This window comes from Phlebotomus papatasi, chromosome 3 (genome assembly GCF_024763615.1).
Source record: "Phlebotomus papatasi isolate M1 chromosome 3, Ppap_2.1, whole genome shotgun sequence".
Taxonomy (NCBI): domain Eukaryota; kingdom Metazoa; phylum Arthropoda; class Insecta; order Diptera; family Psychodidae; genus Phlebotomus; species Phlebotomus papatasi.
The window spans coordinates 52,319,376-52,335,849 of record NC_077224.1 but is presented as its reverse complement, the minus strand read 5'-3'; the positions used below and the strand labels follow the sequence as shown (position 1 = coordinate 52,335,849).

Here is a 16,474-nt window from a genome sequence, read left to right as displayed (position 1 = left end):
CATTTTTTGAGTACAACATAGTGAAGAAACTTTTTCTAAATTTATTCAAACTTTTTAAATAACTTGTTTAAAAAAATGTACATGATAAACGACCATAAAAATTACCCTTCTAAAGAAAACGTGTAAATTAATTTTAAGTGACATTTTTAACTTAAGAAAATTTTGATCAAAAACAAAATAAGCGACAGAAAATAAAATTTGTCAGCAAAAAACGGTTTAAACGTCCTTCTTTTGTACATTTAAGATTAAGGTGCTTAATGCTTAAAGATATTGACTTGGAGTCTTCGTATGACCCCCCTATGTCAACTGGATGATTATTAATAGGACTCTCATTTCCACGCTTCTCCTTGATCTTTTGAAAAACCCAGTATGACGTGATTTCCTGTAGTTACAAAGAAACGATCTTAGTGAAGAAGGGGAGGGTAGGGAGGAAATGAGGGTCATATTAATAATCCTCAGGTTAACTTTTTAGGAGGTCATCTGAAGACTTCAAGTCGATATCTCTAACCATTTAGCGTTCATATTACAGAACATGAAGAAAATGGGAAAATTTGGTTTTATTGCTCTTTTTGTGAAATTTAGAACCATGGCATAATGAAAAGAACTTTCAATCTCTTCTTTTATACACTTAGTTTAAAATAAATTCTAGTTAATAATGTTATTTGCATCAGAATTTTCAATAATTAAATATCTACCGGAGCTCTTCTAAAAAAAGTGAAAAAAGAAATCTTTAGGACACCATTTCCTTATCTTAACATCGTGAGTGGACCTCAATATTACCACATGGAGAGTAATTTATACTTAAGATATTTACTAATAATAAAAACATTCCGTAAAATCATTCCTTAATCTCCAACTTTTGCCCATACCTATGATTTTTTGAGCCAAAGAGTGTAGAATTTATGGGTTAATTAAATGAATATTTGACTATCGTTTTAAATTTATCAGTGATCTAAAACAAACATAAAACCCATAAAACAATAGCACTTTCTATCAAAATTTCACATTTTAACTGATTTTTTTCGGACTCTAATAGAGTCAACGAATCTAATAGAGTCAACAGGCCTGGAAATAATTAGTTGACTCTATCGAGGTCCCACTGTAATATTATTTTAAAAGAGTTGACAAAGTGTCCCGGGCTTTTGCGAAATACTCGAACTCAATTATTATTAGGTGCATATCGGTTTGCTGCAGATTTAAAAGATATGTTAATTATTTGGAAAGCAAAAACATATTTTACTTATATTTATTTATACTATTTTAAGAGTATAATGTTAATATTGCAAAACGGTTTGTTAAATAAATTATGAATTTATTTTAATCTTCAAATTCATGCTTATTAGTGCGGTTTTTCACTGCTCGAACTCTACAAACAGATTTTTTCACTCCATATAATTCCCACTTTCCACCCCATGGAAACCACTTTTGTCAACATATCTTTACGTTTCAGATGATTCTATATGTGTTACTACCTCTGCAGGCCAAACGGTTGGAGATAGACTTAGGACCTTTGTGGAACCCTACCATAAGTCGGCTTCCGCGTCATTGCCCCTCATTTTCTGCCCACTCTTCCTCTTCCTAATAACTAAATTTTTCCTATGTTTCTGAATAAATTTAATTCCGCAATATAATTTTATTAAAAACTGGACACTTTGCCCTAGTTTTTAAAATATGAGTACGATGAGTCAAATTCATTGACAAACATAGGAAAAATTTAGCCATTACGAAGCTTGGGATCGTATTAACCCTTTAAGGACGAGAAGGGCAAAAATTGAGGGTCAGAAAAAATCGTTTTTTCCGACTTTTTAGAGCAAAACACAACTTTGTGTGGCCGTAGGAAAAATTTCAATTTGGGTCACCGGTGACCCAAGCGTCCTTAAAGGGTTAAGCATGGGCACTTTCTCCCTGTTTTTAGACGTGAAAGGTTAAAAAGGATTTTTAGAAAGAGTATTTCTTAATTGAATGGATTCATGTTTGGGCTTATTGGAAAGGTCTTGTAATTTCAGTCAAGTTTAAACTGGTTTCAATTAGTTATAAATCGGAAATGAACCGGTAACTAATTTTTATCCGAAAATCAATTAATATTAGTTTTTAAAAAAAATTGTGCGATCCTTTGTGCAATTTATCAACCGGTTCAAATTGACTGTGAATCGATAAACGGAAATTATGCAAATTACTTTCGAGATACAGCGTGAGTTTGAACATTTCACAAAGCATTGGACATTGTACACTTTGCTACCCCTTTGTTTAATGATTTCGCTGAAATTAAGATTTCCCAGTTGACAGATAATTTAGTTCAGTAAAAATTAAAATAACCAGCAGTATTAAAAAAAAAAATTAGCATGACTCTTGAAGTTTTTTTTTTCTTGATATGGTATTTCTAGAAAATTGATTTATTGGGACATACATTTCAGTTCCAGGGAAATCCCATTTAATATCGCAGTGTTTACATTCTGGGGGTCAATTCAATGTATATTCTTACAGCTCCAGCTGAATGCTAATTAAGAGATAAGTCTGACCATATCACAGGGTGTCCCGCAAGTTTTTTAAATTTCGGGGAGTCACACTGCAAATGAGAAATCCAAATAAAATAGAAAACTTTGCAGTCTGTGGGTGGAGTTGTTGGATTTTTCTATATATTTTGAGTCGTCTTACCCCGGCAATCCCTCCGCGGATCTACAACTTGCCACGTAAACTTGTTTGAAATTCGACGAGCATATAAATACAAGATGTGTGGACGATCAGCAGATAGTTTCAGTTTCGCTTAAGATGTTCGCCAGAGTGCTGAGAAGTGTTCTGTGCATTTGTGCCCTGGGCACAATCTTCTCAGTTCCACCGGTCTTTGCGGAATCGTGTAAGTTTTGCTTTATTTTTTTTATCGTTTTTCTTGACCAAGATAAAAGTGCAACTTAGTGACTATTTACATCGTTTTATTGTAAAATGAGTGGTTAATCTTGTTTTATTTCAACAATCAATCTCAGTTGAGAGAGTAATTGAAACATCCTTCACGTAAAGTATATCAAAGTTGATAAGACCATAAAATGGACAACAACATCTCTATTACAATTTTTTTGAAAAATTTAAATAGAGGAACAAGTTGTGAATTTTAAGCTTAATCTATTATGTGTTATGATAAGCCACTTGAGGTTCACATTTTTGAATTGTATTTGTGGTTTAGCGTTGTTATTGCCTTTTCAAACTTGTGGTTTAATGGTTTCTAATTACATAACACGCGATTTTTTTTTTTTGAAAATTCAAACTTGGGGTAGCAAATATTCTTATTATTCTGAGGGAAAGTAAAATATTATATTTTAGAATCCAGAATTGCTCGTAGATTAGAAAATTTAAATATTGGTGAAAAGGATAAAACCTCCGGTCTCAAGTCGTTATAATTTTAATTCAAAGGAAATAATTATTTTTCGTGGAAAATAATATTAAAATGAACCCTTAACTTCGGGAAAAATTCACGCAACTCCCTTTGTACTTTTTATACCATTTCGATATACTTTTCTACTTTTAGAGAACTCAGGTTTAGCTACATGGTTTAATCTCAATTATTTTATAAGGAAGCGGGACTTTTTGAAGAAATTTTGAAATTATATATAGTAAATTAGGGTATCATATATTTCAAAATATATAAGGATATATATTTTTTAATTCAGTGACTCTGCTTCTTGATCAAAGAGCAACAAAGCGCCACAGCTTTGCGGAGTGCTTAAAATCACCAAAAAGAGTTTTACGTAAATTATCTTTTCGTATTAGGAACATAATGGTGTAATAGGGGAATGTATTCTCCATTCGAACATTCATGCTTTCGAATAATGTGAATTTCTTCTAATTTTCTTAAGAGATTTACACATAATTATCAATAATAAATTGATAATAAGCTATCTAATATTTAATAGAAATGTGTAAGTCTCTTAGGAAAACTAAAAGTAAATTCATATTTATTCGAAGAAATGAACGTTCGAAGGGAGAGTACATTCCCCCAATTAAATTCATTCATAAATTTTATAAAAGCATTTCGAAATTGGAAATTGATTAAGAAATAGGTAGTTTAGAATGTTTTGACATGAGTAACAAGGATGTGAATAAATAAAAAATTAGATTCAAGAAATCAAATGAAATGGTACTTTATCGAGTCATTGTCGATTGAAATTTCAAAACCTTTCCAAAATATCCAAATATGACCGTATCAGTTGAGAAATAAACCCCCTAGAGTGATTTTTTTACCCTTTGAATTTCAAAATTACGAATTTTTATAGCATAGTTGTTTATGTACGAAATACTTACCTGAATTAGTTATACAACATATCGACAGCTCAGAATATAAAACGAATCAGTCGGGAATGGCCTACTTTACAGGCGAGCGATTTCAAGCTGAGATTTTACATAATGAGTAATAGGATTTTGAAGATTTGAAGCCCTTACAATTTTGAGAATAATTAACTTTCCGGTATAATATTCACAGAGAAGGTAGAGGATGTCAAGAAGTACCCGAAGACCGACAAAACATATTTTGAACACATCGACTTATTCGACTTATATTCTGACCAGTCGATATCGGAAAACGGATGAAATTTTTAGGGCCAATTTTGATATATATGGGAAAGTACTCTCCCTTTGAACGTTCATACCTTCGAATAATGTGAATTTTTATTAAATTTTCCTAAGAGACTTAAACATTTCTATTAAAAATTGGTTAGCTTATCATCAATTATTGATAATTATGTGACAATCATTTTGGAAATCTCTTAAGAAAAGTAGAGGAAATTCACATTATTCGAAGGCATGAACGTTCTAAGGGAGAGTACTTTCCCCCTATACGGAAATAAATATGATTTTGGAGAAATTCGATGGGGATGAGAGATTTGTTTTAGTCTAGACAAAAGATTAGCTAGAAGACGTTTTTTTTTAAGGAGGGAGGGGCCACTAAAGACCAGAATTCAATATCTTTTACCGTTTAAGCTACAGAATGGTAACAGGTTGCAAAAAGATCAGCTCTTTGAGTTTAACCCTTTCAGGATGAGAGGATCAAAAATTGAGGGTCAGAAAAGTAACTTTTTCTGACTTTAGAGGAAAATATGACTTTAGAAGGCCGTAGGAAAAATTTCATTTTGACCCAATCGTTTTTAAAGGGTTAAGAAGTAAAAATAGGACTTGCTTGAACGAGATTAGACCTTAGCCTGAAACCTGTGTCAGGTCGCACTAATCTTGTTCCCACAAGTCTGTAATTCAATTCGTAATTCAATTTAGGTGGAATTGGGGCAGCTTTGAATTGGGGCATTTTTGAAATTGTGCGTTTTTCCCCTATTACTGCTTGAACTCAAAGAGAGAGCAGTCGGAGTACCCTCCTCCACCTGTTCGAACTGTTCGATACCTATGTTCGAAAAACTTCTCAATATAGAATTTTCGAAGATAAAAGTTTAAGCCAGGGGTCTATCAAGCCTAATAAAAAGTAGAGCTATTTTTCACTTTTCCTTGTTGAAATTTTGCAGATATTGGACCGCTCGTAGTTTTGTATTATTTCGGCGAACATTATGAAATACATATGTATTTTTGATAGCTTTAAATGCACAGTTTCGAAATATATCAGACTAATAAGACAATTCTCTTTATAGGAAAAAACTTGCTATTAGTCTTCAGTCCCTCTATGTAATAACGTATAAAAAATGAATGTCGAGAGGCCCCTAGTTTAACCACTTTAGATGGCCTATTTTTCACCTGATTTGCTTAAATCGGGATTTTTTTTAAAGATCTTGAAATTTCCAACGCGGCTGCATCGGTTTTAATCAGTAGTGAATCAGTAATAATACACCCGTAAATGATTTACCTTTCTCGGATTAACTTTTTATTCGTTCGTATGCTTGTTACTCATTCTAAAATATTCTAAAACGTACTTTTCTTAAGCAATTTCCTATTTAGGAACGTTTTTTTTTTTAAATTTATCAATCAATTTATATATCGAAAAGCATGTGAAAAGATAATATTCGAATAGCTGTTTCGTTTTAAAATGGAATAGAGACTTACTGCGATATAATTTAAGCCCTTAAATCATTGTCAAGGCAAAGTTACATTTAAAAATAGGAGAAAAAACCCTATTTCAAAGTGCCCTACATACCCCTATTTTTTCTCGGCAAAATCGGTAGGGGGAAGTGGGGCACCTTTGAAAGTTTGGCACCTATGAAATTGGGATTTTTCATCTATTTTTAAATAAAATTGAGCCATATTATAATGTAATTTAGCTTCTCAATCAGTTTGTGCAGATAAATTATGTCACGATAAGGCTAAATTTTATTTAGAAAAAGGTGAAAAAATCCAATTTCAAAGGTGCCCCACTTCCCCCTACTCATTTTTATTTTTTGTTTATGGATCACTGAATGGATGATTCAGTAAGCTTCTGCTCAATCCAAAGATACTAAACTTCGACAGATAAAATTTTTGAAATATATTATCAAAATTGTAATAGAACGGTCGCTATTATTGTTCTTAGCAATTATATTTCAATGATCTTACAAAATTATTAAGTTTATTTTACTAAAAGCATTCGTAGGATCCGTTTTCGAAAAACAAAAAGCCAAGGTTTTATAAGTGAAAGGAAATGGGGTAGAAAATAAAGAAAATATCTTTAGGAAAGGTTTTTTGTATTTGGTGACGCCGAAAACTGGAAGTCCGAACTCTAACAAATTGAAAAAATGCAGATTATATTGTTGTCTCTTTGATTTTGGGCAGTAAAATACAATAATTCCAGCGATTCCAGCAATAAAATGCATAAATACATACACGTTTATGTATGGATCTGAACCTAAGGGGCAGTGGGGCACTTTTGAAATTGGGATTTTTCATCTATTTTTAAATAAAATTGAGCCTTGTGATATAATTTAGCTGCACAAATAGATTGAGAAGCTAAATTACATTATGATATGGCTCAGTTCCACTTAAACATAGGTGAAAAATCCCAATTTCAAAGGGGCCAAACTTCCCTATAAATTTTGCTATAAATTAAATGATTCTTTTTGGGCTTAGATAAAATATGCGTTCCGCACAAATTGCAAAAAGTCTGCGAGGATCTCATGAGGTCCAAACCCTCTGACCAAGCTACAATAGAATGTATTCCGGGGCGAGATCGAATGGAATGTTTGGATATTGTGAACAAACGGAAGGCAGACTTTATGGCTGTTGATCCAGAGGACATGTATGTGGCTTACAAAATGAACAACCAGGACTTTGCTGTCTTCTCCGAAATTCGAACACTGGAAGAACCACAGGCTGAATTCAGATACGAAGGAATCATTCTTGTTCACAAAAATTCTCCCATAAATTCTCTGGCCGATTTGCAGGGCAAGAAATCGTGTCATACAGGCTATGGAAGAACGGTTGGATACAAAGTTCCGATCACAAAACTTCGAAAGCATGGCATTTTCAAATTGGACAATGATCCAACTATTCCGGCTGTGGAAAAGGAACTCAGAGGACTTTCAAATCTCTTCACACAATCATGCATTGTGGGAAAATACTCACCTGATGATGAAATCAATAGAGCACTGAAGAAGAAGTACGCAAATCTCTGTGCTCTTTGTGAAAATCCTGCTCAGTGTGATTACCCGGACAAGTATTCGGGCTATGATGGTGCTATTCGATGTTTGGTGGAGAATGGAGGTGATGTAGCGTTTACGAAAGTCATCTTCGTTAACAAGTACTTTGGCCTTCCAGTTGGGAATAATCCTGCTGCTCCTGCTACTGGTACAGCCAATGCCAATGATTATGAATATCTTTGTGAGGACGGAAGTCGTCGTCCAGTCACAGGACGAGCCTGTACGTGGGCTCAACGGCCATGGCAGGGCTATATGGCTAACGGAGATCTGCGTAGTCGCTACGCTAAGTTACAGGAGCAACTGAAGTTGATGTATGAGGAGGGAAAGAACTATTCGGACAAGGAATTGGCTAAGAAGATGTTAATTAATGAGAAAAATTTAGTTGTAACGAAAGATAGTCCTGTTCTTCCTGGTGAACATCTTACAAGGGCTCAGTATAAAGACGTAATCGAAAGGCTTGGTCCCTACGATCATACAATCAGGTGCTAAATTGTTTTTTGTTATCACTTTGTAACGTTGATTTTGAGTTTTTCATGCAATTTTTTGTTAGTTGGGTTCAATAACTTACGAAAATACTTATTAATCAGACTTCAATTGGTTTCTGCGCCTGTAATCCGGGCAAAACCGTTTAAAGGGGAAGACGTTTAAGCAGAGTTGGGCAAATTTTTTACATTCAAAAATTTTACATACAAAAATTCACACAGAAATTATAATATTATATCGATTTTTAATAAAATCTGCACAGAATTCGAGTAATAACGATCTAAATTGCTAAACGTTCCGTTTGAAAGCTGTGAGGATTTTATATTCAATTTTAACCGTTTTGTGCTGCAACTGTGCGTTCTTTATTTGCAATTTTAACATTTTCGTGTTGAAGCTATTAGTGTATTACATGCAAGTGAAATCATTTTGAGCTTAAGTTGTGCTAAATTTTGTGCATTTCCCAGGAATGTTTTATTGATATTCCTCGAAAGCAATATCAATATTGAAATTGCTTACAGGAAATGTTTAAAAGATTCAAAAATGCTTAATTTTCTTTTTTTACATTTAACGTATTTTTTACATTTTTACATATTTTTTACATGTAAAATGTAAAAAATATTTTTTACTATGTAAAGGAACAACCCTGCGTTTAAGATCTTCGAATGGTCTTTGCGATATTATTGAACCAAGCTATAAGGAACCTAGCATGATATAGCAAATGCAAAATATTAAAATTATTGCATTGTTGTATTTGATCGGCTTTGGTTTTTTCAATAATTTTTTGTATACGCTCTAGATTCTGCGTATCTGATACAATTGCTCTTCAGAAGTGCGAAACTATGCAAAAAGCCGCATTTTCACGCTATATTCGGCCCCAGTTCAAGTGCCTGCTGAAAACAGTTGAAGAATGCTCTTCTGCTGTGCAGAATGATGAAGCTGATGTGGTAGTTCTAAAATCGGATGAGTACGCCATAGCTAGAAAACACAATCTTGTGTCCGTTCTCCATGAATCCCTTGCGGATAATGATGTATTTGTGGCAGTTGTTGACAAAGATGTAAAAACAGATCTTCTAAAGAAGGCAACCTTGAACTTTAATAGAGAGGACTCTAGAGCCTTGAACGCTGCTCTGCTTTTCAACGAGAAAAAAGGACAACCGTCATGTCCTCTCGATGCAGTTAGTACAGAAAATGGAATCGTTAAGATCGTAAATGCAAGGGATTTGAAGGACAATGACGATCAGGAATTGGTTTGTCAGGACTTTTCTAGGAAATCTCTTCAGGAATTCAGCAATTGTAATTTTGAAGCTACTCTACCGACTGCCGTAAGTTTCACTTTTTTTATCAGAAATTAAATTCATTAGACAACCAGACAAAATTAGCTAGTACAATATACCATTTCATCTTAAACCGAGACATTTGTCCTTCTTAAAAAGAAAAGCGGAAATGTTTTTTATATTATTTAAAGTGTAATTTGTTCAGTTAGGTGTGATTCTTTCATAATCTTAGCCATCTTAGCTATTAATATGGTGCGGTGCAATCAAGCTTCTCAGATCTTTATGATATTCTCTGGCACACCTTTTAGATCGGTAAAATTTCATGAAATCAAAATTCGCGTTCTTTTCTCAAAAGATTTGCTTAAGTCTATCCAATCTCTCGGACTTAAAATTGCACTGAACTAAATTTAATTTAGTGTGTCGTTCAAAAAAAAAGAAGAGTGCGAAAGAGTAGGATAGACTTAAACAAAGTTTTTAAGAAAAGAATGTAAATTTTGATTTTATGTCATTTTCCTGATTTGAAAGGTATGTCAGACCCATAAAGAATCTCAACTAAATAAACTTATATGTACCTAATATATCATAGTGCTATATTTTTTTTCATAAGTTTTAAAGATACTACAAGTGGATTGATAAACAAAACACGAAATATTAAATTTAAACATTAAACATGGGAAGTGAAATATGAAACATTTGAAACATGAAATCATCAGCTAAATCAGTAGTTGCCGTAATTTCCATTTATGGTGAAGTTACGATACAGGACAATGGGCAAAAATGTATGGGGAACTTATCCAATACTTCGTTAGAAATGGGACTATAGGCCCATTTTGTAAGTATTGGTATATGATTTCAAAATTACTGAGGTTCACCCCAAAAACGGTCTGTAAGTCCTTGGGTAATTAACGATATCTTTCTGAAAAATCACAACTTCGGTTTAAGGTCGACGTACGACTAAATTTCTAAATATTTATTTTTAGGTTCAAGCTTTGACCACTCTATCCGGTAGTTCCTTATTCAAACTAATTGCTTTTTATAGCCGTTGAGCATAGCAGTGCAACAAAATGAAAACTTATTTCATGTGAAGGGAAACCATTAATATTTTCGGAGTCATTTGTATGGATTTACATATCTTCCGAAGAAATTTGTAGTCCATCATGTCAAATTTCCGAATTTAAGGTTAACGTTCCTAAGAAAGTGGTAGAATCAAGGGGTAACTCATTTCCATTTTTTCTGACAAGGGTTTCTGGTTTCTCGGGTTTCGCGATGCAAAAAGTGGGTTTCTCGGGTTTCGCGATGCAATTTTTGGGTTTCTCGGGTTTCGCGAAGCGTTTCTCGGACAATTGACGAGGGTTTCTCAGTATGAGTTACCCCTTGGGTAGAATTATTTTCTAAGATTTGTTTTTTTCTCAAACACCTTACATCATAATTACCAAAAGTTTCAGGGGAGAACTCAATAAACATTTTTCATAAATAAATCTTATTCTTATCTCTTCATTTTCCCTCTGACTTTTCAGATTTCTCTAATAAAACCATAATATTCTATAATTCTACGAAAAGGATTACGTGTGACAAGTTTTTTCTTTACGAAAATATTCTCTTTCAAAAAATAATTAATGTTGCCGAAGACCATAAGGTCGGAAAAGATTCCGTTTACAAGAAATTTTTAACAAAAAGTTCAGAGTATAATAGGTTTATGAGAATGCTTTTACTTTGAATTTATTAATTAAAATTCATGGATAACGGTATCTTTTAGAACCCTACGATTTTCGCAGACCTTGACTATTTTTCCGAGGAAAATATTTCTGTATAGCAAATATGTCCCTTCTCAATCCATTTCATGAATTTGTATGATATTAAAGGATTTATGAAAAAAAATCTCTAAAATCAAAGGAAAATTAAGAGATATAGTATAGTGTTATGAGGTGTTTTAGACAACTTTTCCTTAAGTCCTCCTTTACTCCTTCTTCCACGTCCTTAAATCCTCGTTCCATCAACAACCTAAGATAAACCTTTACTTTACTGAGAAAAAAGGAGTTTTGTAACATAATTTAAGGCACTTTTTAAGCATTATGTTTCATGCTTTAGTGTTTTTTCTTCATACTTTTTGGGTTAATAATCAGAAGAAAAGTTCTTTGTTTTGCCAAGACCTATTCTATGGTATAGGTCCCATTCGTGGCGAAAAGTTGGACTGTTTTGCCTATTGTCTTTTCCATAAAAAATTTTCTCGAATCAGCATTGGCCGTAACTTTCTTAGTTTACTTGTTTGGTTTACAATTTGCGGGAAAATTGTTATGTTTCTTAATGAGGCATTCACGTACTTTTTCAAATATTCAAAGGCCATTCAAAGTCAAATATTCAAAGACAGTGTGAATAATACCGAAGTAAATCATTTTAAATAAATATTAAAAAAAATACATACAAATTTTCTGTCATAAATTCAAAACTAAACAAGCGTCACACAAAATTTAATAGTTTAATTTGTTAATTTAATCTAATAATGGCGTCTGTTATTACAGTGCTGTCTCGCTATATGCACAGTTTGGGTACTTTTTTTGACAGTTCTCTCTCTGAATATGCACAACTTTTTTTGAAATTCCCAACGGTTTTTTTCTTTCTTTTAATAAATTATCATTTTTTTATTGTTCTAGATTTTCCCGTGTTATTTTAAATATAATATGAGACAGAAAAAATAAAATTAAGAAAATTAAAAACAAGAAAAATTAGTTACGAAGAAAATAATTTTCTTTAGTACTTTGTCAAAATGTAAACAAATTGATTTTGAATGCAACCGACACAAAAGCTGTGCATATAGAGAGACAGTACTGTACTAAAATAATTCAATTATTTTTCATTTTGACAATTTATTGTAACTTCTAAAATCCCTCATACGTTGAACTTACGGCTTTGTAAATAATGGAAGTTATGATTATATTTTATTGTGTTTCTTTTAACATAATGTCTCTATATCTCAGCTTTTAAATCATTTTATAAATTATTTTCTCAAGCTAACATACAGTTTATTAGTAATACTTTTTATTTTGATTCAAAAATATCTCATTCAGCGTTAATTTTTAAGAAAAATAAAGATGAACTTAAAATTTCGTCTCCTAAAAAGTTCTCAAAAAAAGTTACGACAAATGATGATTTAACTGGCGAGAAACAAAAGATAAAACATGAAATAATAAACATGAAATGCGAAATATGAAACATGAGACTTGAAATATGCAACATGAGACGTGAAAATATGAAATAGGGGAAGTGGGGCACCTTTGAATAGGGATAGCTTTAAAATTAGTTTTTTTTCTGGTATTTTGAAACCAAACTAGACCTTATCATGATAAGGCTCAATTCCACTTTAAAATAGTTGAAAAGAACCAATTTCAAAGATGCCCCAATTCAAAGGAGCCCCACTTCCACTTAAGGATATAAAACACTGACTTTAAAAAATTAATTTTGAGAAAAAAGTGTGTTTAAAATTTTAGGCGTTAGCTAAAAAGCTAAATTTAATTACTAGAATTTTCAAAATCTTTAATAACCTATTTTTATATAGATTTAAATTGAAATAAAAGTGTCACATCTAATCTCATAATGATCTCATTATATGAGCCTATCTCTTAGCTATTTTGTCTGGTTAGGTTCACGAATTTCACCTTAGTAGAGATATTATTTTCTGAATTTTTAAAATTGCTTTTTTAGGTATTTGTTCGAAGTGGCGTAAGTTCAAATATCCTGGATGGAATCATTCATAGTTTAACAGCTGCTGCAACGCAATTTGGGAAAAATGCACAAAATGAGGACGTCTTTGAGATGTTTGGAGAGTTTGAGCCAGGATTTAAGAATGTGATTTTCAGTGATAACGCTGTAAAGTTGATCACTTCGTCTAACTTCATTCCAACTTTTGACGAAGCTCACTACAACAAACTCCGTTGCAATAATTAATAAATGTTATTTTTCATTGCAATCAATATGTTTTTCTTTTACAGGACAATGATATTATTTTTCTATTATCAACTTTTCTATTGTGCAAAAGTTCAAAATTTACAAAACATTTCTATTGCATCCACAATTTATTTCTCATAATTAATTAAAAAATAAAAAAAAAACAGGATATATTTTAAATATTTGGGAGATAATTTAATCGCTTTGGCCAATAAAAGGGTTTTAATTTGGTTAAATAAAAGTTTTTTTTTTAATTATTTGGAAAATAAAATTTATCAAAAAATATTCATATTAAAAAATATGCACGGTAAAAAGTACTTTAAAATCTCAATATCGCGAATATAAAATTAATCAGTGGTTCATTTCACCGTTGTCTTACTCAGCTTTAAAAACAGTAAGTTACAGAATAATAAATTAAAACTTGAAGTGAATAATTAATTGCAAATGACTCATTTGTTAGGAAAACTTTACGACTCTTGTTTTACTATCGACCATTTTTCTTAAGCAGAAAGATAATGCAAAAAGCACTGCAAGTGTTTTTTTTTAAAACTTTGTTGAGACAATCAATTAATAAATTTCTAGACATTTTCTACAGAGTATGTCGCATTAGTTTGAAATTGGAAGAACGCGTTAAGGTGTAAGATAAAGTGAGAGAGAGAGATGTATATATAATTAATTCTATATCAACAAGTTTAGCATTTGAATCGTTTAAGAAATTCAGTCGCTGACACTGAATAAAAAATAGACATGCACTATTTGACTTCACTTGAACCACAACATAAGATTTTCAAGTTCATCGCAGTGCTTTATTCGGAATCCCTGATAAATTGTTTTATTCTTCCCCCTAAATTTTTTACAAGTAATTTCTATTTAATCAACAAAAAAATAACTGAAGGAATTTCAACTAACACAAAAATTCCGTCTATTTCTCTCATTTTGTACAAAGCGTTTCAAATTTTAGTGAATTATATTTTCCTCTCATTTTTATATATACTTACTTAATTGGAGCATTTTTTTTTTAATATTTGTGGAAGCAATTTCCTATATAATGTTAACAATCCTATAGATAAACAGTGCTTTATTGCCCCTTATTGCTGTCACTCTCCTCATCTGTGAAATCTTCATCGTGATTGTGAGTAACTGATCTTGGAGTTTCGGGTCTGGTGTGGGGAACTGTTGCCTCATCATTGAATCCAGAGAGCTATTTGAGAAATCAATGCAAGAAAGTTAGTTTTTTCAAGTTACTTAAAATATTTAATTAATTTCCTAATTAATTATTATCATTTTGCGCCCAAGCGAAAGGAAATACTTAAAAAAGTTTTGAAAATACTTAAATGATTGAATCCGCCTGTTCATAAAAGAGTTTTCTTTCTTATTTCCCTTATCTGAATATGTCTCGACTAAAAGATAAATCCCACTGTATGCTGGGATGGGTGCAGTCACAGCTGGAGTTTGATTCTCCAGAAGTGTCTCTGCTAAAAGTTAGAGGAAGTGGAGAAATATAGTTCTAAGAACCCAATTTTGCCTTAAATGATTCTCAATGATTTTTAAATGATTTTAATCAAGGATTGACGAACGATTTTTTGATTTTATCAAAAAAAAAATCCGAAGAGCGCGCTAAATTCGATCGTTTGCCACGATTTTACTGGCGCTACCTTCCTGTCTCAGAAGTCGATTGTTGTCAAAATGATGAAAAAACCCTTGAAAAATATGTTCGGTGTGCAGTGCTTTAGTTTTTTGCTATTTTAGTCACTCATTCTAAATTTTGCAGTGTTTTATTTATAACTATTTACATTTTCAGTACCTTCTTTTAATTAAGAATTGTGGTGAATGCGCAAAATATCAATGGGTGAGAAAATGAGGTGTTTACTGGTGCCCCAGAAAGTGTTTGATGGTACCCCGGGTGGTTGGAAAAAACCGAAAAATGCATGGTGACACAATTTTCCTTTTTACGGAAAATTGAAGTGTTTTACATCATTCTTGTATATATTAATATGTAGCCTGTACCCAAGACTATAACATGGGGTAAGCAACATTTTTCTAAAATTCACAGTTTTCTTGGGAAATTCAGCGGAAATCGCATCTTTCAAAAGTGTTTGGTGGTACCCCAGTATCCCCTAATTACATTTTGACATGGCTCAGCTCCATTTAAACACAGGAGAAAAATCCCAATTTCAAGGCTGCCCAACATTCAAAGGTACCCCACTTCCCCCTTTATTGAAATTTTATTTGCATAAAATGTCATTGATGTCCGAAGAATTGAAATATACCTAATATCGAAATATTATTAAAAGAGTTATAGATTGATTTCCAGATGAATAATAATGGGGCAGGAATATTATGAACATGTCACTTTGTTTTTTTTTTTCCAAAAGAAAATGAGAATTGACTCGTAAAACGTGTGTCACGATGAATTTTGCGATTTATTTGATATGAAGTCAGGACGCAGTAGGCTTTGGATTTTTTCATCGATGCCGTTACAAGAAAAGAATGAGCCCAAACAGAAGTAGATTTTGATTCTACAACAGTGTCTTGGATAAAAGGTAAATGGAACTCTATTTGCACAAAAAGTAGTTGAAGTTCGAAGAATTCAAATTCAATTTCGAATTTTCATACAGTGCCCGCTTTGTAATCCGGATGCTTGGGAGACAATATGACAGATGTCCGCTTCGTAATCAAGATGGATTTTTTGAATTTGTTCAACGTCTCGAAAATATAATACACGATTTTTTGTAGAAATAAAATAAAAGTTTTAAAAAAATTAAAAAGACATAATTAGAGAATTCTATGTTATCGTAACTTCATTTATTAAACAAAAACATCACAGGATAATTAATTTTCATTGGTGAAGACACATGCATACATGACCTCAAAATTATTTTAAACGGAACCGTCGATAACTCGTCCGGATTACGGCGATCTGGATTAGAGAGCGGGCACTGTACTAAATTTTTGAACAAGATGGGGAAAATGTATCAAATATCACACCAGAAAGCTGGCAAAAGAGTTACTCAGTGATTATGGAGTAATTAAATAATGGCACAAGAGTAAACGTCGTTCTGTTTTTTTCCCTCACAATGCAATGTGAAGACCGTTACATTTTGACTTTTGAGCACTTCGAAAATCGAACAGGGTGTATCTCAGCCACCTTGCGGAATTATCAAAAAATAAGAAAGTCTC

At 32.3% G+C, this 16,474-nt stretch overlaps 2 protein-coding genes across 7 annotated transcripts in view; one reads left to right on the top strand and one right to left on the bottom strand.

Moving 5' to 3' along the window:
• The first annotated feature begins 2,570 nt into the window (after positions 1-2,570).
• Positions 2,571-13,316, top strand: LOC129807237 (transferrin). The gene is made up of 4 exons (XM_055856377.1): positions 2,571-2,854; positions 7,027-8,077; positions 8,875-9,400; positions 13,052-13,316. Exons 1-4 carry the CDS (start codon positions 2,770-2,772, stop codon positions 13,292-13,294), a joined length of 1,905 nt encoding a protein of 634 aa, XP_055712352.1. The 5' UTR covers positions 2,571-2,769; the 3' UTR covers positions 13,295-13,316.
• LOC129807238 (cytosolic purine 5'-nucleotidase) overlaps positions 13,282-16,474 on the bottom strand; it is a 28,299-nt gene continuing 25,106 nt past the window's right edge. For all 6 annotated transcript variants that reach the window (XM_055856381.1, XM_055856379.1, XM_055856380.1 and 3 more), the window contains one exon: positions 13,282-14,495. In XM_055856381.1, the coding sequence (XP_055712356.1) occupies positions 14,373-14,495 (123 nt within the window). In that variant the 3' untranslated portion in view covers positions 13,282-14,372. The remainder of the gene's footprint in view (positions 14,496-16,474) is intronic.